Here is a 26784-nt window from a genome sequence, read left to right on the forward strand (position 1 = left end):
TAAACCATATCCGGTTAAAAGGGAAGTTTAAAAGTGGAAAATATCGAAGATTAATGAAATTAGATGAAACTTTATATCGCAGCGGACCCCCTACTAGGGATACATCTATCGTCATACGTGCAATTGGAAGAAGATATGTTGTTATATTGCAATGCACATAAAGAATAAGAATGAAAATATAAATAATGTTGCGTTATAAGATCATAAAGTCGTTTTCGAAATAATTGTGCCTTATAAACAGTAAGACGATATAAGGTTTAGTATATGTAAATAGTTTTTACACGAATATACAATGGTACGAAAATTATGAAATATCGTATACGTAAGGGTATAAACTGTAACAGTAATAAGATGCGAATGTCATACTTAAAGTAGAATTCACTCAACACGAATTACATATATACGTATGTTTCGTAACGTATGTTGGACGGATTAACAGTTTCCTTCAATCGGCACTTTCTATTTTTTTGCGTGCACGTGTTAAAAATTGGAATATCTTAAGATAGATTTCATTAAAAATTCAAAGGTAAATAGCAACTGATTAAAGTAGCTTTCTCGAGGTTCTCTCGTAATGGGTCAACGAGTAGCTTCATACCTCCAACTCGAACGAAAGAACTCTAATTTTACAAAATTTACGAAGTTCATCGATGATTGGAATTGGAAGTCAAAGAATCGTACTTCGTTAAGGGATTTAAACTTTTCCCTAATTTTTAATAAACCATATCTACAAATATCTACAAATTCCGACAAAGTAGTGGTATCTTTTTTATCTCGAAAAAAATTACATTATTATTACATTTTATGTAACATAACGCGGTGTTATATTATAACGAGAGAAATATTCTTTACTACTTTCCCGACCATATATAACCATTGTATATAGCAACGAGCAAATACTATGTACTTGTGCTAATTCGTAGTGAAAGTGTAAGTACTATTAGGAATTCTCCGTGTTGTTTGAAATTTCGTTTTCTTCAACCTTTAACCCTGTTACTATTATACGTATAGAGACCGAAATAACTTTCATATTCCATGACGAAGCTATTTACACTTTCTATGATGTTGTTATGTTTTCATCGAGGTTTCGCTTATAGTATATATTTATTAAAAATTATTTCCGTATAAGTAAAAATGTGGGTTCATTTCTATACAGGAATATAGGAAAGTAAGAAGCGCAATAATACAAAGGGGTAGAACGATGTATTTAATACATTTAAAAATTAAACCAAAGAACATTTGTTATAAAGTATACTGAAAATTTCAATATGAAAACCACCTTACGAGTTCTAAGTAGTTTTACTTTTTATGAGTTGTAAATACATACTGCATGTGTCAGAATAACGTATCTAATTAATATTCAAATAATACTTATAATTATAGTTACAGGGAATGATACGTACCTACTTATATCTACGCTTCTTCACTTTTGTTTTCGCCCGCAATTTATCAAAATCTTTCCTCGTTACCGTGTCTGAATCTCGCTATCATCTCTATATTACTTCTTCAGATACTGCTTTCCTCCCTTCTACGTGTCTTCGATGCATCGTGCACAGAAAGCTTAACAATTTACTAACATTGACTCTTTTTCCTATTTCAGAAGACGACCCTGCAAAGACAGAAGCGTGCGATGCCTGAGCGAAAATCGCAGAGGTTCGTTGAGGTTAAAGATGGAGAATAGCATCTCGTAAACGATCGTTAAAGCGTAATTCGAGCTATCTACTAACAGTAAAGAAGAGAGATATAACGAGAAATAGGTTCGAGCAAGAAGGAATCGATCCCGATCGCGAAGAAAAAAGCAAACGATTCCTGTTAACGTTGTTTTAAGAAGAGATCGCGTACACCCCCGGGAACAATGTTCGGAGAAGTGACGTGAAACGATACTTTCAAAACGTAACAAATCGTAGATTAACCGAAACAAAATTTTTACGGTATAGTGGCGATAAACAGAGCACGAATTATCCAATTACCTGAATTACCGTGAATCTTAATAGTGAGACTATTAACAGTAAACTAACTCTAGCAACGGTATTTATCGCTTTCGTGATCTCTTCGACGTTTCTCGTAGTATATTACATCGTGCTTAATATTGAGAAACTTTGACGAAGAATAACTTCCCGCAGCCTGATCGGTATAGCGTTAGAAAAATTAGCATTAGAAAAGCAAAGTCGGAGCAAGTTTCGAGAAAATTGTGAAATTTCTATGATTATCGTGAAACCTGATTGCGCAATAGCTCAAAATGAAGTTCTTAGGGTCATTGTTAGGGATCAGTTCGCCAAAGAAGATGGGGAAAGAATACATGAAAGTAGGAAGAAACGCTCTATTCGGACAAAGAACGAGTCAACACGATGGCCTGTGCACGGACAAGGTTCCACGACCCTTGTCCTTCCTCATTTCAAAGAACGGGAAACTAAAGCACGGTAAGCATATCGTAGCTACTCTATGATTTTCTGTATGGTTCCGTTAGATCGTGATGAAACGATCCGGTGTTCAAAAGCATTAGCGCGTGTATTGTACCGCGAAAGTATGACGATCAGAATCTCAATTCCGTGAGATAACGCGGTTGAATTTTTCTCCAAATTTAAATACGAGGGTAATCGTAATTTTTGCCAAGCTTTGATGAAACGACGGACTAAAATTGGCAGATCTTTTTCGAAATTAAAAAACATTGAAAATTGTTTTTCTGGTATTTAAACGATATTATCGTTGGTTATGGTTACCTTCAGATGCAAATCTGAGTATTTCTACAAATACTATATTCTTTTAAACCTATGCGATTATACCTAAATACTTAGTTAGCTACCGTCTCAGTCCATTACTCTATATAAGAAAATTTTTAAACGTTTTTTGCAATTAACATAAGCAATTATTAGAGGCAAATGCATAATTATAAGATCTTCGTGTTTTATTAAAATATCGATATAAAAGTTACATATTATACATGGTAAACTTTTTACGATAGAATCAACTTTATACTTTTGCGTAATAAATAAATTTAAAACAACACGTCGCGATATTAAAAAGCACGAAAAAAGTTGCTATAAAAATCCTTAAAAGGCATGTTACTCTGAAAGTTAAACTTCCTTCGAAGATGTGTAACAGATTAGAGAGTTTTCCTGTTTCCACCTTAAAATCAGGAAGAAATTCTTAACGTTACCAGAGAAACTTGAATTATCATAAGAGGTTCTCGTTTTCTCCATGTATCGCAAGGAATGCGTTTGATAGTCGTTTTCGACTTAACTGTAATTCATCAAATGCACTCGCTGTATCGACGTTGTTTCAATGAACTTGAAATTGATATTTTATCTTATTTGGAAAAAATTTCTTGCGAAGAATCTTCCGATACGAATACTATTAACTAAAAAGAATGTAACTAGAGACAAAAATAACTGGACTGTAAGTAGGTACTTAAACTGGTGCAAGTACGTATCAATAAAGTTTATTTCATATATATATAATATGCTCAATGTTATAATATATATATAATATGTATATGATATATATAAAATGCTCAAATTTTATTTATTATATATTCTTCCACAGATTATTTACCAAATAACTAAAATTAATATTTCTATTTTTGTGTAAATTATCTTTATAACTTATAATCTTTATAATACTATACAGTATTATATATTTTACCTCCAATTATAATAATTTGACGATTATCATAATTTGATAACGTTATTAATGAATAAACGTGTATATCTTCTTTGTAACGAACGAACGTTCCGACGATTGCAAAACTTAGAAACGTTCGTGATTATGGGTTAAGAGAAGTATTTCATAAATATTCGATACCACAAGGATCAAACCTATATCATCGTTTGCATAAATGTAAGAATGCAACATGGATGTACGGTAATTTAAGTTATTTCTTTAAGTTCGTTGGAATCTTTCTACTTTTTCAAACTTTCCATGCAATTGGCCAGTGGCTATTGCCGGGAATTTCACTCGATTGAAAAGTTTCGAAGAGAACGGGACGTCGCGTCGCGCTGCAGCGTTCAGATCGGATTCTGACCAAGCCATGCACCGACGCTCGTGACTGTAAAGTATGTTGGCTATAGTCAAACATAATCAGAAAGACGCGTAACATATACGATAGTAGGGCAACCCGTTCTACTAGCCTACTGCACCTCGAACTTCGTTATTGGAAATAGTTTCTTCACGGGCTATTGTTACATCGATATCGTGTCCTGTATTTTCGCTTATAGCAAATGCTACAGAGAAACCAGGCAGTTGTTTCTACAAATTGCGTTGCTTGCTTTTATGGGATTACACTTTCGAAGTGGTGTATCATTCCAGGATGTGCCTTTCATTCCGAACCAGTTTTTCTCAGTTTTTGTCTTCCGCTCTAATAAGGTGAAAGCAACGTCTTCTTAAACACTATCGAATTAACAGTTGATGACAGTCGATTTCGTACTGTTGAAAATGACAACGCGAGTTCGTGCTCGCCATCCATATGCAGATGCGTTAGTTATAAGAAATAGCAACTAGAGGATGATCCTAGTTACAATCGATAGATTCAATCGATAGGCTTAAGATGCTTTTTTGTTTTTATCCCTAGTTTTTCTAAGCGCGTGCAACAAAGGTTTTTTTTGGCTCAGAACGGTGTGATAGATTTATCCATTCAATAAAATAATAACTATTCTGACCTTACCTCTGAGTATAGAAATAACAACACGTACTTTAATTTCGATTTCTTTGTCACGAGTTTGGTAATATTATTACAGATTTGTTGTCTTTGCGATTGTTCATTGACGAGCTCTCTGGGAGAAGGAACCTATAAGAAAAAGCAGCGAATCAAGCAAACTTCTTAGTAAAGAAGCTTTAATTCTGACTTTCCAATATTAACTACGGTTAACCTGCCAATTATAACGGCTCTCTTACAGAACTTTCTTTTCTTTTTTATATCTTGGAAATAAATATATATTTCATAATAATTCAACTATCTGTCGATCGATACCCTCGATACATTTTTCATAGACCTATAGACTCTTTTTCCAGACATCTCATCCCATTATTAATCCCAGGAACGTGAAACTGTTTTTGGTAGAATTGTATTAACGTCTTTTGACGTTTTCGTCTTATCGTTTGACGTTGATGGCCGATGTTGTTTGGCATTTGAAGGATTAGAAGCTGCTTTCGTTGCTATAGTATCGATATCGTGAACGATACAGTGTATTATCTTCTTAATTACGAAATCAGTTTCATTTTTATTCTTTTATTCTCTTTCATTGACTACGATACGAGATTAAAAGCAGGTAACACATTTGCCATATGCGAGAGATTATTGAAAGTAATGTCTTACGAGAATGTACATATACATATAAACTTCGATCTTGTACTTGCCTGAATGCTGTTCGTTTTTGTAGCGTAGTCTTAGTTTTTGTGGCGCAGTTTTACTTCTTGAACGACGAACGACGGAATCACGGTTTCTGCAACGCAATTGTGAAATACTGTTCGAAATGAGCGTTTAGGTACGGCGGTAAATTACGCGAGTTGGTAGTATAATAAATTTTACTTAAAAACCGCAGCTTCTTGTTTCGATTCTCACTCGGCTAGCTAGATATTAATTATAACGTGTTAGAAAAATTGAGTCGAAAGATTAGTCCAGGATCTGTGAGAGTGTCTCCCGAGGAAGAAAAAAACCCCTTATCCCATTCCCGAAAATTGATAGGAAAATCGTAAACCAAATACCACTCTGTAATCCTCGAGATTAGAATCATATATCGGTGAGACAAAAATTGTTACAAATGAATGCAGGCATGGGAATATGATAGTGATCGAACTCGTCTAACTTCTTCTTTTTCGGATATTGAATCATTTTCAAAATAATTAGTGAAAAAATCAGCTGACCAATCGATCGAAGTTTGGATTATAGATTAAGTACAAACAAAGTACTATAAAATCGTCGCTACATGGGAATATCGATCAATAACGCGTTCACCGTTCTGCATCCGGAGACGAGCATGTGTACTATTCGTAATATCGTAAGTTGAATAACTTAATGGTATTCGGTTTACAGATAGGAATAATGCAAAATGCACGCCTATACATATTTGAGATACTATATTTGAGATTATCGTTGCAATGTAATTAGTAGAAAAAATCAAAGTAAAGGGATATCGCAGTAACCAGAACAATTACAATTCTTTTCTGTCGCAACTGTAAACGCCGATGTTTACCGCTATAAGATTACTTCGTTCTTTTACAGTCCGCTTCAACCTGGCAATAATTAAGTAAATGAGACGCGTTATATAAGCAAATGAACGTCGTTAAATATCATAAAGGAAGAAAATACGATATATCTTAGGAAATAAAAAAACGAAAATAGTGCAATCGGGTTAATGAAATTTCTAAATAGGTACGTCAGAGATGAATCACAGAGATGATGGCACAAGTCGGCCATCGATACGGTCTATATCTTCCTTGATTTATTAAAATAGGATCGAAATTACATATGGAACGGTTAGGTCTTCTTAACTTTTTTTTTTATTCGAGAAATCTCGATGAAAGTCAATATAAGATGCCGCGCATTTTGGAAAATCGATGTTACGTCTGAACTTCGTAACAGAAGATTTTGAAGGATAGAACATCGTTAATGAACCGCCTTATATTGAAATAAACGATTTAACGAGTACAAAGTTTGCGAATGCTTACGTATTTATGGAAAATTTTAGACGCACAAACGTACAGAATGCATCTAATATGCAAAGATATATAAAATACGTATTCATAGTATGGTGCCCGCTATAACGTTTAGCGGGTATAGCAAACCTCTAATTAACTTTTGTTTCCTTAGCTTCCATATTCGTAAAAATGCGAGTTTATATTAAGAATCGGCGGTTTAAAACCAACGTGTTTAAAAATCAATGTTTAACGTGTACCATTGGAAAGCGTAAAAATTTCACTGTTTTATGGAACAACGACCAAAGAATATTTTTCGAACGATCGTCGCTACATCCCTGTCTAAACCATCGTATAGATCTCCGATCCAAATCTGTTTCAATAGCCGATAGCAGACAGAAACTTTCCTTCGCTGGGAAAAAATCATGCACGGTTATTCGTAACGCGTCGAAGTTCTTCTCGCAGCGTAAACCCGATTAACAATTAGTCCCTTGGAATGCAGTCAGGGTTACAAAACCGCACCTGTCCAAACATTTTTACACGGCGGGTTGCAAAATGTATGTACCAGGGCTACCGCGCTTCTGAAGCATAAGCCGGAGAGCTAGAGAGAAAGAGAGAGATGTAAGGCGCTTGTAGTAACCGAAAGCAAGAGGGACACGCACGTATTCGTGGACTTGGCAATTTTGAGATTACTTTCACTCTCGGTCGTTCAGAGAAACTCTGGAAGAAGTACGGTCCACAGTAACGCAGATATTTTTGACTTGTTCGACCGGCTCCGTCACGTATTCGATATTACGTGATTCATAGGCTATTAAGTAACCGTACTGATGAGATAAAAGCACGTAACATCTGTAACAACTTGCCGGTGGTCCTCCCAGCGTTATAATTTCGTTTTTATGCAAGATCGATTCACCATTCGTTTCGAGTAGTAACGCAAGCTCTTTGTATTTCTATGACGACTGACCATCGACGACTGAAAGAATTTAATAAGCCAATGCAAAATTATACAACTGACTATGACTATGAGGAGATTTTGAGGCTTAACAAAAAAAAAGTAGGAACAAATTAAAAAAGAACGGGACAAGCAAACTGATTCGACGAATCAGTGAAAGTACTACTTTCGTTAACAAGTAGAATAATTCCTTTCAGCAAGCTTTTGATTTTCAAAGAAAGATAAGTATTTTTGTATATATATATTTTGTTTTTCCGTTACTGGTAGATTATTTTTCAACGATCGTCGTTGAGACGCGTTTGAAAGGGAAGAAGGAGGAAGAAGAAACTCCGGTATTTGCCGTGTTAAATGGTATTATAGCGAAACTGATTAGCTCGATGTGTACACGACAAGAAAGAAAAATGGTTAGAGAAAGTATTTGCACACCATTTTGTCTATATTATAGCATTTAGTACTAAGCATATGGACTTTCGTATGGCCATAAATATTTGATACCGCGAAAATGATACGTAGAACTTGACGAAAAAATGCTTCGTTCGAAAATCGGAGTATGTGCGAATATCGTTCAGAACCGTGAAATATTTAGTTTTCGTAGAAAATGGATGTTCCCTTATTTCATTATACTCGCAAAATGAGCAATAAAGAAGCAAATGACAGTATTCGATCAAAGAGAAGTAAAGTTTGCTTCGGTGAAGTAAAGTGGTTATACAGTTAATTACATCCTGATATTTCATCTGTGTAATTAGTATTAAATTGTTCTAGCATATCAGAATGAAATATTGTCGCTACGTCTAAAGATAATTATATGCAAGCGCTACTATACTTATGGAATAATAACATACAAACCTCTTAGAACCTGTATATTTATTGGAATGCCGAATGAAATCTAGGGCATTTTAACGACTTTGATATTTTATGCGTGGAATTATTATAAAGCTTTTAAACACTACGTTTCACGGGATATTTCAGATTTTATATGTAGCAATAGATACGCTGGAAAGTTAGGATTTATTTGAAAAAGGTAGAGGTCGCCTTTTACAACCTTTTTACGTGTAATGCCTTGTAATTAAAATTTAAGCAACATATTTTGGAGATTTATGCCAGTTTATATATATCGTATATATATATTTCGACGATAACCGATAGCTTCCGGTAAACGCCGCTCGTTGAAACATCAACCGATTACGATAAAATGTCCAGCATGCTTATACGTGTATAAACGACTCCTATTGATATTTTCTACAAATTGGATACTCTTCCCCGTTTTTATTTTCCAATTATTTTATTGTAAAAATGTATTATACGTGTCTTAAAATATAAAAAGTATTTCTCATTAAAAAAATAAATAAAGTAAAAGTTGAAATTTTCCAATAGATGAAGCGAGTACGTGTCGTAACATGTTTGTTGGCCAGCGGTATACATATTTTATTCTGATACGAAGGTAATCTGTGAGATACTCGTTTCAGGCTTATTTCAATATTTGTGCAGTGTACGCACAAGAATGTTCAATCCGAACATGTATTTCGAGAAGTCGATATTTACGATCGCTTCCTCAATGCCAGTTCAGTGAAATATTTTCCTTTTAACCGAACGAAGATTTAGCTTCAGCCCCTGACGTTTCCTTTTCCTTCTTGATCGTTATCTTGATCGTTAATATTTCCACATCCGTCAGATGTAAAGCATTTTTTGCTTTTTATTTCTCAAGAAATATGTATAGCTTCCTTTATCGTATATCTCTATCATTCATATGTGACGATAATATACAAATGTTACAACTTACTACTAGACTTTGGATATTTACGCGTTTATGGAAAATTCGAAGCTGCAAAAGTACACATGAAAACGACACCTGATATCGTTCCATCGGCGTTATTCTTCCCGATTAACGAAATAGGTAGTGTGTTGCAATCGAAAACTATTCTTTGTATTTTTCGAGGAATCAATGTCTTTGAGTTGCGTTACTTTTAAAGCAAGAGTACGATATATTACTACACTATGGTAACGCTATTATAGAAGAAAATAACACGCGATATTAAATATAGATATAGAGAAATAAGCGCGATAAAATGTACAAAGCAATTTGTACAATTTATTACATTATTGCGGTTGCTTGTGATTTTGCTTTTTAAAAGTTCGAGAAATAAAAATTATATCGATGACCAATCAATAACAGATCTACCTTCTATCACGATCAAGATATTTCGCCACGGTGCGTCGTTTACATTTACGTCACAGGAAATGTAAAACGATTCAGAATAGATGGTGCGCGTAAAAACGAAATACGAGCGAATTTATTCTACAAGAATTTCTCGGATATTGCCCGTTATCCTACTTTCAGGATATACACTTTTTACGATTGTTGGTTTGCCAATCTTTTGTGGCAAATTGCTTACGTTTAAACGGCAATTGGTAAATGAAACGTACATACGTACAAGTTAACCGTTTCTCTGTACCGTGAGGTCACTCGTTCTTAGACTCGTGGACAGCAAATTTCTCTGTTTAATTAATTTGCGCATAGGCGAAGGATTTCGAATTACTTCGTTAAAATTGAATCGAATGATAAAAATGATCTAAGTCAGTTCGTGATAATGTATCGCTATGACGGTAGCGAGGAAGCGAAACTATCTTTCTTTTAAATGATATTAGTAAAAACGATATTAAACAGTTAAATAATGAAATTTTTAAAACGCCATTAACGTCTTAAAATAATTTGCAATTTTGTTAGAAATATAAAAATACATATTCGATCGAAGCTAACGCAAAATGTGTTAAAAGATATAAAATTAAAGTATAAAATATAAAATTTTTTTACATTAACGATCTAAAGACAACTCTACAACTATATTTCCACTTAGGCGTACAAGATGTGACGTACAACTGCTTTAAGGATATTCCTCGTTACATTTACTTTTCATAAAGAGCTGTTAACATTAACATCGACAACGAAATATCAAAGTTGCACGGCTATATGCTTGCTATTCATCTCCTGCGTTATAGATAACGTTCTTCCGTTTCGTGCCGGTTATAAATACATTAAGTGCATTTACTTCGTGGAAGTGTTTACTAACCGTTAAATACGCTGACCGACGATAACAAATAGACGATTGACATCTAGCGTCACTGCCACGCGTACTATTTCCTTAAAAACGTGTAAAAAAACTAAAATGTTTGGAAAGATTAGAAGATAATAGCTCTTAAAATCATTTGATTCTATATAGTTTCTTCGGAAGAATAAATTCAATTTCGCTTTTCATTGTAACTACAATAAAAAGTTGTATAGTATAAAAATTTACATTTTCGTCTATTGATAGAAAATACGAACGGACTATGGTTTTTGAAAGATACTTTAAGACTTTCGGAGATGCGATAGTTATGCGACGCGAGGAATAAAAATATTTATTCGTAACTTTTAAACTATACGCATGCGTATAAAACATATATGTGTGTCATCGCATGACTCTATTTAAAAAACAACGTAAGTAACTGTAGGACGTCTGTATATTTATTCGTCACTTTACGAGGTACGTCTACCATGTATGCAGGATGTCACGCGCAATTAGGGCAAATCGGTAGCATTAAAGCGGCAGAGGATAGAAAAAGCGATCGTTGGGAAAAATGAAATGCTTTCGAACGATGCATCACGCGATACATGTATCTTCTTCGAAAGTGGAAACGTTTCATAGATTTCAAGGTCACCTCGATTTTATTAAATGGAACTATCTATCTTCTTTATACACCGTACGTTCGATGTTTAATTCTCTATAAAATGTATTAACGTGCTTGGGTCGAAAGATAATCGATCTAACGTCAACCTTGAAGAGCGTAAAGAAAAAGAAGTATTACGTTGTCTTTCCGCCTTAAAATCTGGTACTTGTTGACTATTTCGCGCCTGATAATTTCCGCGTCAAATGGATCGGTCTCGATCTTAGCCTAACGTTCGTGCCCCGCTACGACGACCAGGAGGGTAACTGAAAACGAGCTTCGTTCTTCTCTTTACTTTTGCCGTCATGTCGTGACACGCACCAGCATCAAATTAACGGAATTGCTTCCAGGACTGGCTCCAAATGCTACCGAACGTATCGAGATGGAGATCGATGCTTTCCCGAGGTTCGTTTGCGCAGCCTTGGATGCGATACCGGGTCTGTCGAGTTTCTTTATCCTTAATGCGATCCTCTTTGATTTCGCTATCTCCTAATTGTTCCTCGCGAGAGGCAACAACTGCTGGCACTCGGGCCATACCGGGATGATCTGACGGCGTTTCGTTTGATTCGACGGCGAGGCGTCACGGACGCTGCGTCTTTCCGCCGGTCGCCTTTATGGATCGATGTTGACGCTGGCACCTCGTCGATGTAGCGGCTCGGATATCCTGGGAGGCGTAAATCATACACATTTCCCAGGATGACGAGGTACCGCGGATTTCTTGCCGCTACCTTCTTGGATTCCTGCATGTTGGATATACCTCTCTCTCGGACGAGTTCTTCTTAGCGGGATCAACGTTCCGTGGCACGGACATTCATGGACGTTCATAGAGAGTTCAGGACGCATAAATCCGACTTGCAAGGTACTCCGATAATTTCGATTCAGCTTCCTCAAGTGGTAGTAGCGTCATCGTTTCGTACTATGCTCTCGATTGTTTGGTAATCGTGAAACGGAAATGTCCCCGCACCCGTTAGCGTCTCTGCTTACACGCCGACGCTGTGGACAATATTTTTCGGGAGATAGTCGTTCCTGTTCCAGAGGATCGCTCTTGCCTCTCCAGAAACGTCACCATCGGCGTCCGATCGTCCTTCTGTCTCCACAGAATCGACCCATGTTCCGAGTTACGAGAACTTCGCGTTATCGACGTTTGGGACGTTTGGGAGGAGTTTAAACGCTCGGAGTTCCTTTGATAGAAGGCAGATGCAGGCACCGTATGATGCTTGCACATTGAGTGTGACAGCTATATAGCTGTAGCACACGCATATATAGCACACATTTTGTATTATTTACAACAAACATTATAGATTTTCAGTTTCGAATCTGATTTTTCAATTACGAAGCAGTCCAAATGTTTAAATAAAATCTGGGATAAGTTAAGAATTGGAAATTCTTTTGTTCGAATAAAACTTTGTTAAATATCTAAAATCGTAATCTTTTAGGGCTTGTCCGAGTTATTTAGGGTCTTCGATAAATGAAAAGCAGCAATTGTCAATCTTCAAAGAAATTCTTTGATCAACGTGGGAAATTAAAATGAATTAACAGCTTAAGCTTAATATCGCCAATGACTTTGGCGTAGAATTACATCTGTTCCAGATTCCCTAACTTAAAAGAAAAAGAAAATGGAAAATCAAGCCGAGCATGTTTTAGTTTATCGCGTGCTACTTTTGAAAACCTTTCACATATTTTCCTAATAATAGTCTGGGAATCGATTGTCGCAACGTTCAAAGCAAAATAAAGTCAAAACCTTCGTCTATGCACGATCGTATATAACACGTGCACTTTTTTTCGGAACTTTGTGCAAACTAGAAACATGGTTTTCGTTCTACCGGATGAAAACGATTAGAATCATCGATTTAACATTGAAACGTTCATTGTCGAACTGGAAGACTTTTATTTTTTTTGTTCGATGTCCAGGCACAACCCTTCCGCAGTTCTATTGTACGCGTATGGATCAAGATACTTAATATCAATACATGTATGGAGAAATATACAGATGTTATTACACCGTGGATTTTTATGCAAATATTTTTACGAACACGGCTAAAGAGATGGAACCCAAAATAAAGACTTGGCTCACCTGTTAAAAATTATAACGATTATTGTACTTTATATCTCTATTTATTACATTCATTCCGCGTGTGTGTTTTGCACCGTCGCGAGACATACAAATCCGCGGTCTATTTATTAGTATTAAATACTCGTTTAACAAAACCATAAATTTTAATAATACCATGTCATTGGTAACTAATTCAATGGATAAATAAAAAAACATATATAAATCATCATTACGTTAGAATTATTCTACTAGATCGACGTTGATGTATTTAATGTCATTCCGATACATTTGCATATACAGGCAGCGTTAAAAATATCCACGCACCTTTTAAAACAGAATAACTTTTTCAAAATTGCATCGAACGACTCGAATCCTTTTTTTAGTTATAGTCAGGAATGGTCTACGAAATGACGCGTAAAAATGTTTTGGAAGAATTGCAATTGGTCGGGATCGTAAAAAAAGTAGTAAATTTATACAAAGTTAAAAAGTTACGCTTGTTACACTGGCTGTATGTACTCATATTAATGTCGTAGCAGCTATAGAGGTTCTCCTTGTCAAGCTCGTGTGTTCTTTTTTTTCCCTTTTTTTTAATTCTGTTTAATTTTCTATTATTTATGCATACAGACACATTATCATATATACGTTTCCACACTTGATCTCCTTCGTGTTATCGAAATAAATCATCTTCAACATTAATCGCAGTATAGCACGAGGCAGACGTATGACATATATTATCGATAAATCTGTAAGATGTAATAGCCTGTTACGTATCATTACTAAGAAACCGACCATTAAATTAGAATTATTCTAATAGATTGATATGATATATTTTAGCAGTAATATGATTAACGAATGGTAGAAAATTTTATCGGTCGATTTGGACGGTCGATATGGAGGGATTGTTTGAATTATAATAAAGCGTACAAACGCAACTAGTTTGGTAGACCTGAAGGAAAGATACCATAAAACACGAATGAACCGTAAATTTCATTCCTGAGAGATCGTTGGCCTTATATCGTGCAAGAAATAGCTGCAAACGTAGCTTCCGTTCAGCAATCATTGACAAGCAAGCAATTTTTGCAAAACACCGTGATTATATTCGACTTAAGGGAGATTTTTAAATTCCGTTTCGTACGACTATCGTTGGCTTCTTTCGTCTGTTTTTACCTAAATCGTAAGTAATTAAAGCTGCACGTAAATACCTACTCATCCTTGTCTCCATCAGCATTTTAAGAATTGAATAAATCTAATATTTTCGATTAAGAGACATTACGTAACGTCGATAACAGAAATCCATATTTAAAATGAACGATATTAACTACCATAAATGTATATTCCATAAATTATAAGGAATTGAAATAATTTTCGAGCGTTAAATACCAATAAAACGATAATAAATTAAATTATGTTTGCTCCATTTATACTTTTAATGTCCATATTTTATGCAAAACTATCTTGTCAATGAAATAAAGTTCGCGTCATTGAACGATCGTTGAATAAATATTCGAACAAATTACTTTAATATCCATTAAATTATAAATACATTTAACATCTAATTAAAGTCGGATTAATAATCGAATTATCTATAAAAGGAAAAGCAAGGTGATCGAGTGTACTTAACTGATTGATTTGCTTCATGTACATAATAGCAATGCTCCGTTCTTCTCTTACTAGAAAGTGCATTTTATTAGCCAATTCGTTTCGAAATCTACACATAACGAAATTATTAACAATTAAATTATAACAACTAAATTGAAGAGAAAGAACGCGCAAATTAATGAAATTAACATCGTACCTACAGACGCGTTAAAACTGATAAATATTTACGATTCGGATCGATTGAAAATTATCGAACAATTTATAAAGCATCGATAAATGATTATAAATTAAGCCTACAACACGTAAGAATAAGTTAAATTTAAAATAATTAAATAAATTCCTAGACTCGCATCTACTAACTTACAAAAATATGTTCGAGAAATTTATATAAATAGGAAAACGCTTCAAGTAGCCAAGCAACGAATAATCACGAATAGAGTCGTGAATAAATAGTACTTCTTGCTAACAGTATGCACATGGTGATTGTCGATAATTGTGAGAGTTCTTGCATTACAGTACTCTAACGATGATGATAGTTAAGAATGCGAAACCGTAGGAATTATTATAGGTGTTAGCAGGAATAATATGGTTTTCTCATACAGAACACGTAAGTTTACACAGCAGGTGCGATTAAAAGCGAATTTACGTCGTAAATCATAAAGTATCGCTAAATATTCAGCAGAGATGTAACTAATACCGAAAGTATCGCGATAATATGACAAAATGTGTCGAGTAGTTTAAAATATTTTACGATATTTATATATTTAGGAAACAGCAACGTGTCATTTGTGTAATTTCCATAGAATATGAAATTCAAAAAGTTCCGTACGTTCAAGGGCTAGCTTAAAATAATATTTGCAGACGCGATCGAATGTTACGAAATAGGTTTCAATTATGTATGGATGTTGCAAAAAAGAAAATAGTAATTTCATCAAGGTTAGATTGTTTATCGATAGATTAACAACAGTGATAGATAAGAGGCATTTCAAGGAGAAAATACTTTTAACTTCAACGAGATAAAATTTAACGCTTGCTAAATCTTTGGCGAACAATCCTTAAACAGATCTGAAAACTTTCTACAAGACGGATACGATTTCTAACTTTTTAAATAAAAGAAGTGAAAATAATAATCGTAAAATTGGAAAATAAAAATAAACGATGCCATATTTTAACCTGATATTCATCTATAGTCATAGTTTAGTGTCCAGCGTTTAAATGATAAATTAGAGCGTAATAGCTAATAGCATATCTAGAAGAATATAAAAACTAAGCGCAGCACGGCTTCATGAAGATTATAAATATGATTAGGTACGTGATAATCGTCTAGTTAAATTATAGTATAAATTAGAAAATAAATGTCAGCGATCAACGGAAATTTCAATCGCAAAATACTATAGTCTAATATTTCATAGTAGGTAGTATTATACTTACCGTATAGCAATTGAAATTTAGCTTTCTGTCAAAGCTACGAAACGTATTACAAAACGATTTAATCGAAATACTTATTCTTCGATAAACTTGAAATTGATTTTTGTCCCTCTTGGTCAGATGTGAAAAGTTAACTTTAAAACATTTATTCAGCTTCAAACACATAGTTTCGCCTGTTAATAGATTTCACAAAGTCATTTTTTACTCATACGTTATACAATCTTAAACGATTGATTTAATACAGGAGCAGAGCCTTGGCTTTCAGATAATCGTTTTCAGGTAATCGTACGAGACAGTACGCTTTATTCTAAACTGTTTTATAAATATCAAACAGGAACAAAGTGTCTGAATAAAAATGTAACTAATGTAATGTAAATATTTTCTAATTACAATCCCCTGCAAGAAATCCTTGGAGGAATCGTTTCAAAATTTTCCACTAATCAACGTTCTGTTACGACGATCGACCTTCTACCGTAATATAGAAGAGTAACATTAGACGACGTACTTTGAACAGCCGAATGGGCAAGGCTATCGGAGATTGAAAGACGGCTAACCGAGGCGCGTGTTATCATGACTCGTCAACTGGAGATTTTCATCTCCAGGTTGCCAGCTTTTCGAGGACGCACAAGGAAAGCGAACTAGTAATCAGCTGCGGCGGTCGAGAAAGAAGAGATCGTAAAATTATGCAATGACTTTGACGATTTATACCGCTCGTGGTTTACGAGCAATAAGCTGCTTTACAGTGTCGTTTAAATCGCCAAATATTTTGAGCTAAATGATAAAAATCTTATCAATCGTCTGTACATAATAAAACGAAATTCTTTTTTAACGTATAACGCATCCATCGTTTGTAGATATAGACTACTCCTCCGTCGATCGTATTTCGTTTTTTGTACTTTACGTGACCGCGCGTTATATAATTTTAATAAGCATTTTTAATCGTGCCCTTGTAGGTCTTGCAAGTTTTCACTGTACTTTGGATGGTTATCTTGCGCGAATACACAGTTCTGTTCGGTTAATCGGTTGTTCGTTAATTTGGGAAATCGTATCTTTCGTCAGATTACCGAGACCAATAGATGTCCTAATAATTAGAAACAAGAGTATACGTATATTTCGACAAGTGGTTAATTTGCATAGTTCCGAAAGTCGCGAGAAGCGCAATTTAATTTCTAAATAGGTAAGACTCGATAGGGAACGAGGAGAAATACGTTGATAATTGAATCGACGATACTCAACTACAATTTCATATCCATCGACAAAGAATGACAAAACTTAGGAATGTGAAAAAATCTGGTACCGATCATTCAGATATTTCTAGCGTCGAGTATAAATAAGATTGGAACAAAGATCGGATGGAATTCTTTAGCAGTTTAATTTCTTTTAAAAATTTAATAAAATCCATTATCTCTTATTCTTTGTCCTTGGATGTATAGGAAGATTTTAGTATTCTATTTATAGATGATGCTATCTTCACGATCAAGACCTAGGAAACGAGTATCGCACAACATTCAGCCGAGGGGCACGATTGATCTATGAACTCGCGATTACGCTAAATTGCGTGCTACTTGCCTATATAACACGTACGATTGCCGGAAAGTTATCACGGTTTCAGTTACCGGATAAGAAAATAAGAACGTTGGAAACTCTTCTATCCTAAAACGTAATACATACTGCCGCGTCTTTCTAGCATCGAAGTCTCCGATCAACACGTTGCGCGCTATAGCGTTTGCGTTTACATTGTCAAAAGTCTTGTCGAAGCTGTACAACTCACAATTACATAAAGCGAAATAAGTAAATTACTAATAATATTTACAAAAATTCAAGTGCAAGCATTTGTGGCGTTCCAACATGTTTTTCATAGTAATAATTAAATGCCAGCATAACTATATACTATATATGCTGTTTGTGCTCCTCTTGTAGTGCGCGTACGATCAAGGCTCGCCATTTGTAACTTCATTCCTTATATAGTTATTCCTAGTCGATCGAAAGCTGATTAACTTTTACTCAAAATATTCTTTTGTCAAATTATCGGAAGTGTCTGAAAAACCGCGCTACAGCCTGTATATACATGTATATATATTTATGCAGAAAGAAATATGACATGACAAAAATTCCATTGAATAGATGACTAAGTATCTAAAAATGGGGATTCCCCGGGTCGCCTGATTTAAGAAAATATCTTTGGAATAGCGTATTAATCCATTCTCGATGTGGAATCTCTATCGATATACGTGAATTACCCACCGAATATTTCGAAGCACAAGGTTATCGAATATCACGAAAGAAAGAAAACAAGAGGAATTTCAAAAGATCGACAAGAAACGTAACTTATGCTCGGTGACGAAGCGATTTCATAGAATCGTTACCCGCCCTTGAAACGAGAGTGAAATTTTTCGAAGACAAATCGAAGGACGAGCTCGTCGATATCTCGGGTTAAATCACGTTCCGCCTACTTATATACGTTGATTATCTAAATAACGATTAGATATTCAGGCACGAAAACGGTGCGTTCTTCGCTTTATTTGCTTTCAGATTTTTCACTTTATAGTGACATAAAGTAACATACCTACTACTTACTAGACTATTCTAAAACTAGAAAATTCAAAAATTGTTAATATCTCCGAGAACGAGCTTCGCAATTGATAAACGGTAAAACGTAATGATCTCGGAGACTGGACTATTCTTTGTTCTTTTCTTACTAATTTCTATTCGCGATACCAGAGAAACGATTAATTACAAGCTTTTTAAATTAAATTTTGTTCCACGAGATTATTCGTGTTTCATATTGGTATCGTATACGCTGTCTCGATCTAACGATTTCAAAATTCCACGTTAGTTTCGTAACTGAAACATCCACGATTTAAGAAAACCAGCGATCTTACGATTAGTTTTAATTTAACATTGACGTATGTTCGATATTAGAAATATGCATCTGTAAATTGTAAACGAGCACACCAGGTCGAAGAAATTAAATGGACGAAAGTTGATCGTACGTTTTTAACGTATTATCCTACTTTCATAACGATATACGTTGCTTTTAAAGTATTACGTGAATATAGTATCATATCCTCGTTCCCAGAGTAACCTTTCACTCTAACGCAAGTCGATCCTGCTTCGATGATATCCCCAACTTTCCTTTCGGATACTCTAGCGACTAAGCGTGGATTAATATTTCAGCACAAGTCAACCATTTATATAATTTTTCTATTACATATCCAGCTATAGGATGACTCGATAAGAAGTACTGTCCTTTAGTTTCAACGAAGCAAACGTTTTAACGTTTTAAGAAAATATCGGCAACCCATTGAAACGAGAAGCCACCGTTTACGAGGAATAACGCTTCTTTCTTATTTGCGTCAAATTTGGGAAATTTTCCAACGATAGACAAATACGATCCGGTTGAAAATGAACCAAAAAACACGGTGCGATCAACTTCGTTTCGGGCTGCGTTCGAAGAAAGAGAGAGTGAAGAGGATGAGAAAGGTGAAGGATAATGAGACACGGGGAAAAACGTGACTAAAGAGAAGTTCTGGGAAGGTATAACATATTGAGGAAACTTTGCCTCTCAAGGTTACCAGGGCAACGCTAATGGTCTGTCAACCAGTTGGTACCTTAAATATACGAGGAAGGACGAAGCAAACCTTGTTTTGTCATTTTAATAATTTCACAACGGTTGGGAAAAGTGGAATCGTCGGAAATATCGCGATGCTTATCGTTTGATAAAGTAAAGGAGGCATACAAACTATGACGTACATATGACGGACAAGTAAAATGAATTTAATTTTGTTATCTCTGTACCATGTAATTTAATTAAAAACATAAAATAATATAGGAAGTATAGTGGTACGTTTATAGAAGAGTAGAATCAAACGATCTAATTTTACAATTACATAAAGTAGAATCTTCCGTTGCTAAAACTTTATTATTCATATCTACTCGTTATATGAAATCGCTATAACATCCAAACGTTCTACTTTCTCAACGTAATATCTGCTAGTAAGAGATGCCTTTTTCCGTTATAGATAGCATTATGCGTACGGTGTGGTTTTCATACCTGCAAAACATCTTACTAAAATACGAAATATAAAGTTTTACTAAGAAACAGTATCGACTCGACATATAAGAAATTATATTTCATTCCGTGATAGATGAGCAATCGATCAGTGATACAGAGCAATTTTACTACGCAAAGTAAAGCAGCAAACGAAATATTGAGTACAAGAAGTATATATCAGTTATCTCTATTCTTGTTTGAATAACTGAAATTTAACGTTCCAAAAATGTTTGTTCCATTTCTCAATAACTATTTAATTGCATTTAATTAATTACAATTGTTGTGATTTAATATTATATGTAATATTTATTATCTTTAATCATTTTGTCTGTTTTGAGTATACGCAAAATGAAACATCGTCGAAAGTACTCGGTTCCTAAACGTTCGAGTCATCTTGTTCTAATTGCGACATAAAATTACGAAATGGTTACTCGTAATTTTAACCTGTTTCTACTTTATTAGGCGCAATCGTAGAAACTGTAGGAGTGCATAAAGCGAGGTGACATTATCGCTAAATCTAAATGTACAAAATGACACGTAACGTACATTACGAAGACATAGATACATTTAATTCTTACAATATACATTTCATATTTAAACGTTCGTGTAAACTTTACAAAACTTTCTCTTTATCAAAATCCTTTTTATCGTATCATTAAATAATTGCACGATTCTCGTTCGAATGTCACGAGGTAGTACTTTCAGGGTACGCTAAATGTAACAGGATTATCTAATGATACATCGTTTTAACGAGATAGTTACTGTGACTCAGAATGTTATGTCATCGAAATTCATCGGAAGCTACTTTACATTATTATTTTACATTTCTTGAAGTAGGAAAAAGATGATACATACAAGCGATAAATAAGAAGTAAAATTCACTTGAATTATAATATAATGCGTAAGATATATTAATGTTTTTCAAACTGAAACTGATATATTACTTGTTTGTGCTTTGCAGGTAGATTGTCAGCGATTTTCATAGGAATTTTAACGCTCGTGATCGGTATCATATTGAGCAGCATTCCTTGGGTGGATTATATCATATTAAAGGTAGGTAATCACAGATTTTTTCATTTATGATTTATTATCGAATACAACCTGCTATAAAGTAACGTAACAAATACAAAATTGTTACTTTCTTTCTTAACATTAGTTTTTGTATCAATCGGTTCTGCGAGTTGGCGCAACGGATAACGTTATAGATATCCTACACGAGGAACAGTCATATTTGTTAAAGCTACATATCGAGTCTAACTGCTTTATAATTTTATTTGAAAAATGTAAAAAAAGATCAATCATTTAGCACTAGACTCGCAGCTTCGTCGAATCGAGACATTGAGAACATTGTTTAACGAAATTTCATTTCAAGTTTATGTTTGCAGTTGGTATCGGTATTAGATATAAGTTAAAGTTCAAATAATACTAATGTTCAATGTCTAAATGAACAGTTCGAACGTGTACAAATCTTGAATTACTGGTATTAACGGCAACTGGAATTTATTTCGTAGCCGGCCTTCAGCTTTCACGAAGAACAAGCTATAATTATATACATAGAATTTATAGGTTCCGCTGACAATATTAATTTCCGATTGTACTTTCCGATCAGTTTCCGTATTTATTGCTTCGCGGTATCGATTGTTTCTATCTTCTCCATCTTTGCCTTCGCTTAACTAGTTGTATATAAACATGAGTACGTAAACTAGTTGTACGTGTTTAGCGTATTTGTTTTAGCTTTAGATTTTATCGAGTTGTCTTAACATTTATTCTGTGTACAACGTTGTATTTTTCCGTTTAGCAACTGCGATTATGGAATGGTTCTCTTTCGTTTCAATACTGGCAGAAGCCGGGGGTAGTTAGACTGACAAAAGTATACATATTCAACGTAACTAACGCAGAAAACTTTTTGCAATATAACGAGAAGCCAAAATTGCAAGAAATTGGTCCATTCGTATATAAGTAAGTATGTCGATGAAGTAATATGAAAACTAATATCCCAACGATACTTTACTTTTTATTTTATTTTTCTCTAAAATCTTAAATCTTATCCGATCTTCTCCAAAAGTCATAAAATTTAATTTATAATTTCAACCGAGTTAGTAACAACCTGCGATGATTTATGTAATTGTAAATAATTAATTTAAAAAGTACGATTATTTTTACATCTCTTTTTTATTTTTATAAATATACGAGTATTTGTAGTTTTAAATCACAAAATACTTGTAGTTCTCACAATTTAAAGAAACGGAATTGCACGCTTTGAATCCTCGTGGTATTTCGGTTCGATATTTTGATCGATACTTCCACGTAGTAATCGCAGTTCGATGAATTTTAAATTGTCTAATTAGTAATTATTTTAGAATGCTTGCAATATTCTTTTACGGAAAATAATTTTGTTCGATCTATTTATAAGTCTTCTTGTAAGAAGTCTAAAGGCAATTCGTTCTCTATATAGATGGAATTAAGTATGTTAAGATTCGAAATTTAGACTATTACGTATTTTTCGGCTTGTTCGACCGAAGAAAATATTTTATTAAAGTATTTCAAACTTATAATTTACAGAGAAGATATGGAAAAGGTAAATATCGTTTTCCATAATAATGGTACTGTAAGTTATCAACACAAGAAGATATTAAACTTTGTACCAGAAATGTCGAAAGACAAGAACCTTAAAGTAATAGTACCAAACATTCCGTTATTAGTAAGTAAATTTTTCTTATAACATACAAATTCGAGAGTAGTGGAAAAATTTATTCTGCAATTTTATAATTACGCTCTAAATATATATCAATGTCAATTATCGATGATATCGTAAAATATAAAAATACGCCACGTCGTTAACATTACTTTACTAAAATATTTTTCTATTTTTTATACAATAGCTTTTATGCAAATATCGACACATTCGAAAACGCGTTTCAAAATCTAAACGATTTCAACGAAAGAATTTTCTATCTGATATTGGCGTGCGTCGCATTATTTTTCAGACGTTGTCGACACAAAGCAAGGGACTACCTCGAATTATTAATTTGGGATTACACATGTTTTTGGGAGGAATGCAGATGACACCGTTTGTTCCGGTAACTGCTGAACAACTTGTTTTTGGATACGACGATCCGTTAGTTAGCATCGCACATCAATTTTTTCCGAAAACGAGACGTCCCATGAGTCAAATGGGGCTTCTACTTGGGGTAATTACAAAGATATGCGATCGATGTAGCGTATGCAATTAAAGTACAGATAAGAGATATAAAAGTAGAAGATTGATCGTTTATTTTTAAATATGATTAATTAATTATCTTTTACGGTATTTTGTAGGTATCGCATAAAAGAAACGAAATGAATTTTTTTTACTTTTATAATAGGCATAATGACGATAACTTTAATTGCAGAGGAACGGCACGTTAGAAGAAGTGTCCACTATTTTTACGGGGCATACAGATATGAAAGAGTTTGGATTAATAAATCGTTTAAACGGATTAGATCGTTTGCCATATTGGCCAAACTCACCTTGCAATTCCATTCGAGCTTCGGAAGGTAGATTTAACTAATTCAATCGTTACATATCCTATAGGTGAATTATTTATTATTACATTTGATAAATTTAAGCGCACCTCTAAACAATTAGATCCTAGACGTAATACGTTTAAGTGCTCAATTTATGGAAATTATAACGAAAAAATACCAACTGCTACGATTAATATCTTTTTTCTAGTATAACGTATAATAAATTCGTACGTTACATTATAATAACATATTTATTACCCATAGGATCGTTTTTTCCACCCCGTGATAAAACTGGTTCAGATATCGTACATATTTGGGATAAAGACCTTTGTCGCACTTTACCTTTGCAATATCGTGGTCCGGTTAAAAAATCAGGAATCAAAGCAGATTTATATACACCGCCTGATTCTGTGTTTGGACGTCCCAATGAAACTAGTCCAGAAAATGAATGCTTCTGTTCGGATGACATGTCTACCTGTCCTTTTAATGGATTGCAAAATATCAGTCCTTGTCAGTACAGTAAGTACTAACTAAGCTGTACTACGCGTGTAACTGTGATACCAAACAAACTGAAAACTGTTTTTTGTTAAAAATTAAAAGTATCGTAAAATATTTTCCGAGAACGAAATTATCTATATAACACGCGGCAAACTTTCATTTTATTATTACTTAAACCATTCTTAAAATTTCAGCTGCACCTGTTTACCTTTCCTTTCCGCATTTCTACAAAGCTGATCCCAAGTTATTAGACGCAGTACACGGATTAAAACCAAATCGGGACATACATGAAACTTACTTTAAAATTCAACCGGTAAGTAATTTCCAAAAAAAAAAAAAAAAAAAAAAAAAATAAATGTATCGTATAAGAAGACGAATAATATCAAATTTGTAATTATATGCCAAATGCAATTTAATCCTCCATGAACGAAATCTCTTGTTTACTTATAAAAGAAGGAGGAAAAGATTACAATTGATCGTAATTTTTTCCTTCGATCCAAAATCTATAAACTGTTAATCGTCACGAACGAATCGTTTGGTATCACTGGAATGATAATACGTCGACGAAATACTATAAGATCGATGATGAAATAAAATAAAATTTAAAAAATAACATATGGATGTGTGTAGCTTGTAAGCCACGTAACGTTAATATAATCGATACCTATAACACGTATACTACAGCGCAACTTGTTTGATTTATAGAAACTTGGCGTGCCGTTGGAAGGAAAAGTGCGCGTTCAGTTAAACCTAAAGGTGGAACACCAACCATACATCGGTGTGGTGTCGAATTTTCCCGACATAGTATTTCCTATTATGTGGGTCGAAGAGGGTATCGAAGAACTGACACCTTCTATCCGCAGATGGATTTATTTAGCAACAACATTTAGCGACGTTGCTGCCCCTTGTACCTCGTATGGATTAATTCTAGTCGGTATAACAATCGTATTCGCGGTTTTCGTGAAGGCTTACAACAACGTGATGTTTACGCACGAAGCGATCGAACTAGGTAAACGAACCATAAGAAGAGGTTCCACGTTGTTGGTAAATGGACAGCACAAGTTATTAATTACACGAGAACAATACGTTTTGCTCAGTAACGATAACGACGAGAAGTCAGCAAGAATAGAATAAATGTCTAGCTGTAGTAGTAATACGATTGTATCTGTAACGATTAAACGAATAGTATCGGATTCACATTCGGACGAGTAATCGCGAAGAGCGACAACGAGTAATCGCGTAAATCGCCTCGTAGCATAGGATTTCTAATCGTTTGATACTATAGACCAAAGTTTTCGTTCCAATTACCTGAAGAATAGTTTCATGTATATCGATTGCAATAGCATGGGTTTGGCAAACATTCAACGATCACCTACATATTCTTTTTTAATCTTTCTCTTTTCTTCGACCGTATCTGTGATTTCATCTTTTTATTTATATCGTCGATGTACGAAACAGATCGTGCTTGGACGAACAGAAACGGGTAACAAAGCGGTCGAAGAATAACGTTCGAGAAGTTTAGTGGCTACGAAAAGTATTTGCTTCTTTTTCCAATAAAACATTTTTATCAGCTTTTTATCAGATTCTACGTAGCATTTTCATAATACGTATCAAACTTTTATCCTCGTATAAAAGTACTACTATATAATACGAAATATAAAATATTTGGTTTGTAAGAGTAGGCCTCGGTGTGATGCAGAAGGGACTGTCTTAATTCTCCATCGAGCTATTAATCTATACGTATAAAAAAGAAACTAATTTTTGTTATTTTTGTCTGTCTGTTGGTTATTGTTACGTCGTATTTCTTAAAAAATCGAACCCTTTTATAATTTTTTGTTCTTTTTTTTGTTTTCTCCTCTCATTTTACTCCTCCTCTTACAGGACCTAATTAAACAGCGTATAAATGCAATAATAGATAGAGTGTTGTGCAAATACCTTTTCTAATCACTGTACATATATACGTTCAACGAATTTGTTTAACTAACTAATATAGAGTACGCGTTGTACATAAAGTTACTTCTGCACGATCAAAATCAAGTGGAATATTAGTACTATGTATGTATGTGTATGCTAGTTGTTAATAGCAAGCGATTGCCAAGACTCAGTGAAGGCATGTAGGAATATGATTGATATTATCGAATAATATTATCGAATATGTTTGATTTTTATGATTTAGGGTTTTGTTGTTTTTAGAATCATGATAAGAGACAAAATCGAAGAGTTCGTTAAAATTTCAACGCCTGCGATTGGATCTTCGAATATAATTAAAAATAATGTTCCAAGTGAAAATCACATATAATAATATACATATGCATTACATTTTACAGCTGGCAACTAATAAAATTTACTTACTCATAAAATAAT

The 26784-nt window shown here is 34.2% G+C and overlaps 1 protein-coding gene across 1 annotated transcript; it reads left to right on the forward strand.

Annotated features, from left to right (window-relative positions):
- The first annotated feature begins 2101 nt into the window (after window positions 1–2101).
- On the forward strand, window positions 2102–26783 carry dsb (scavenger receptor class B member debris buster). Its single transcript, XM_069123244.1, has 9 exons — window positions 2102–2417; window positions 21377–21468; window positions 22214–22374; window positions 22978–23116; window positions 23403–23606; window positions 23808–23952; window positions 24187–24441; window positions 24615–24733; window positions 25126–26783. Exons 1-9 carry the CDS (start codon window positions 2237–2239, stop codon window positions 25552–25554), a joined length of 1725 nt encoding a protein of 574 aa, XP_068979345.1. The 5' UTR covers window positions 2102–2236; the 3' UTR covers window positions 25555–26783.
- Window position 26784: the final 1 nt, after the last annotated feature.

This window comes from Bombus flavifrons, chromosome 11, assembly GCF_040668555.2.
Source record: "Bombus flavifrons isolate JBK064 chromosome 11, iyBomFlav1_principal, whole genome shotgun sequence".
In the NCBI taxonomy this organism is placed as follows: Eukaryota; Metazoa; Arthropoda; class Insecta; order Hymenoptera; family Apidae; genus Bombus; species Bombus flavifrons.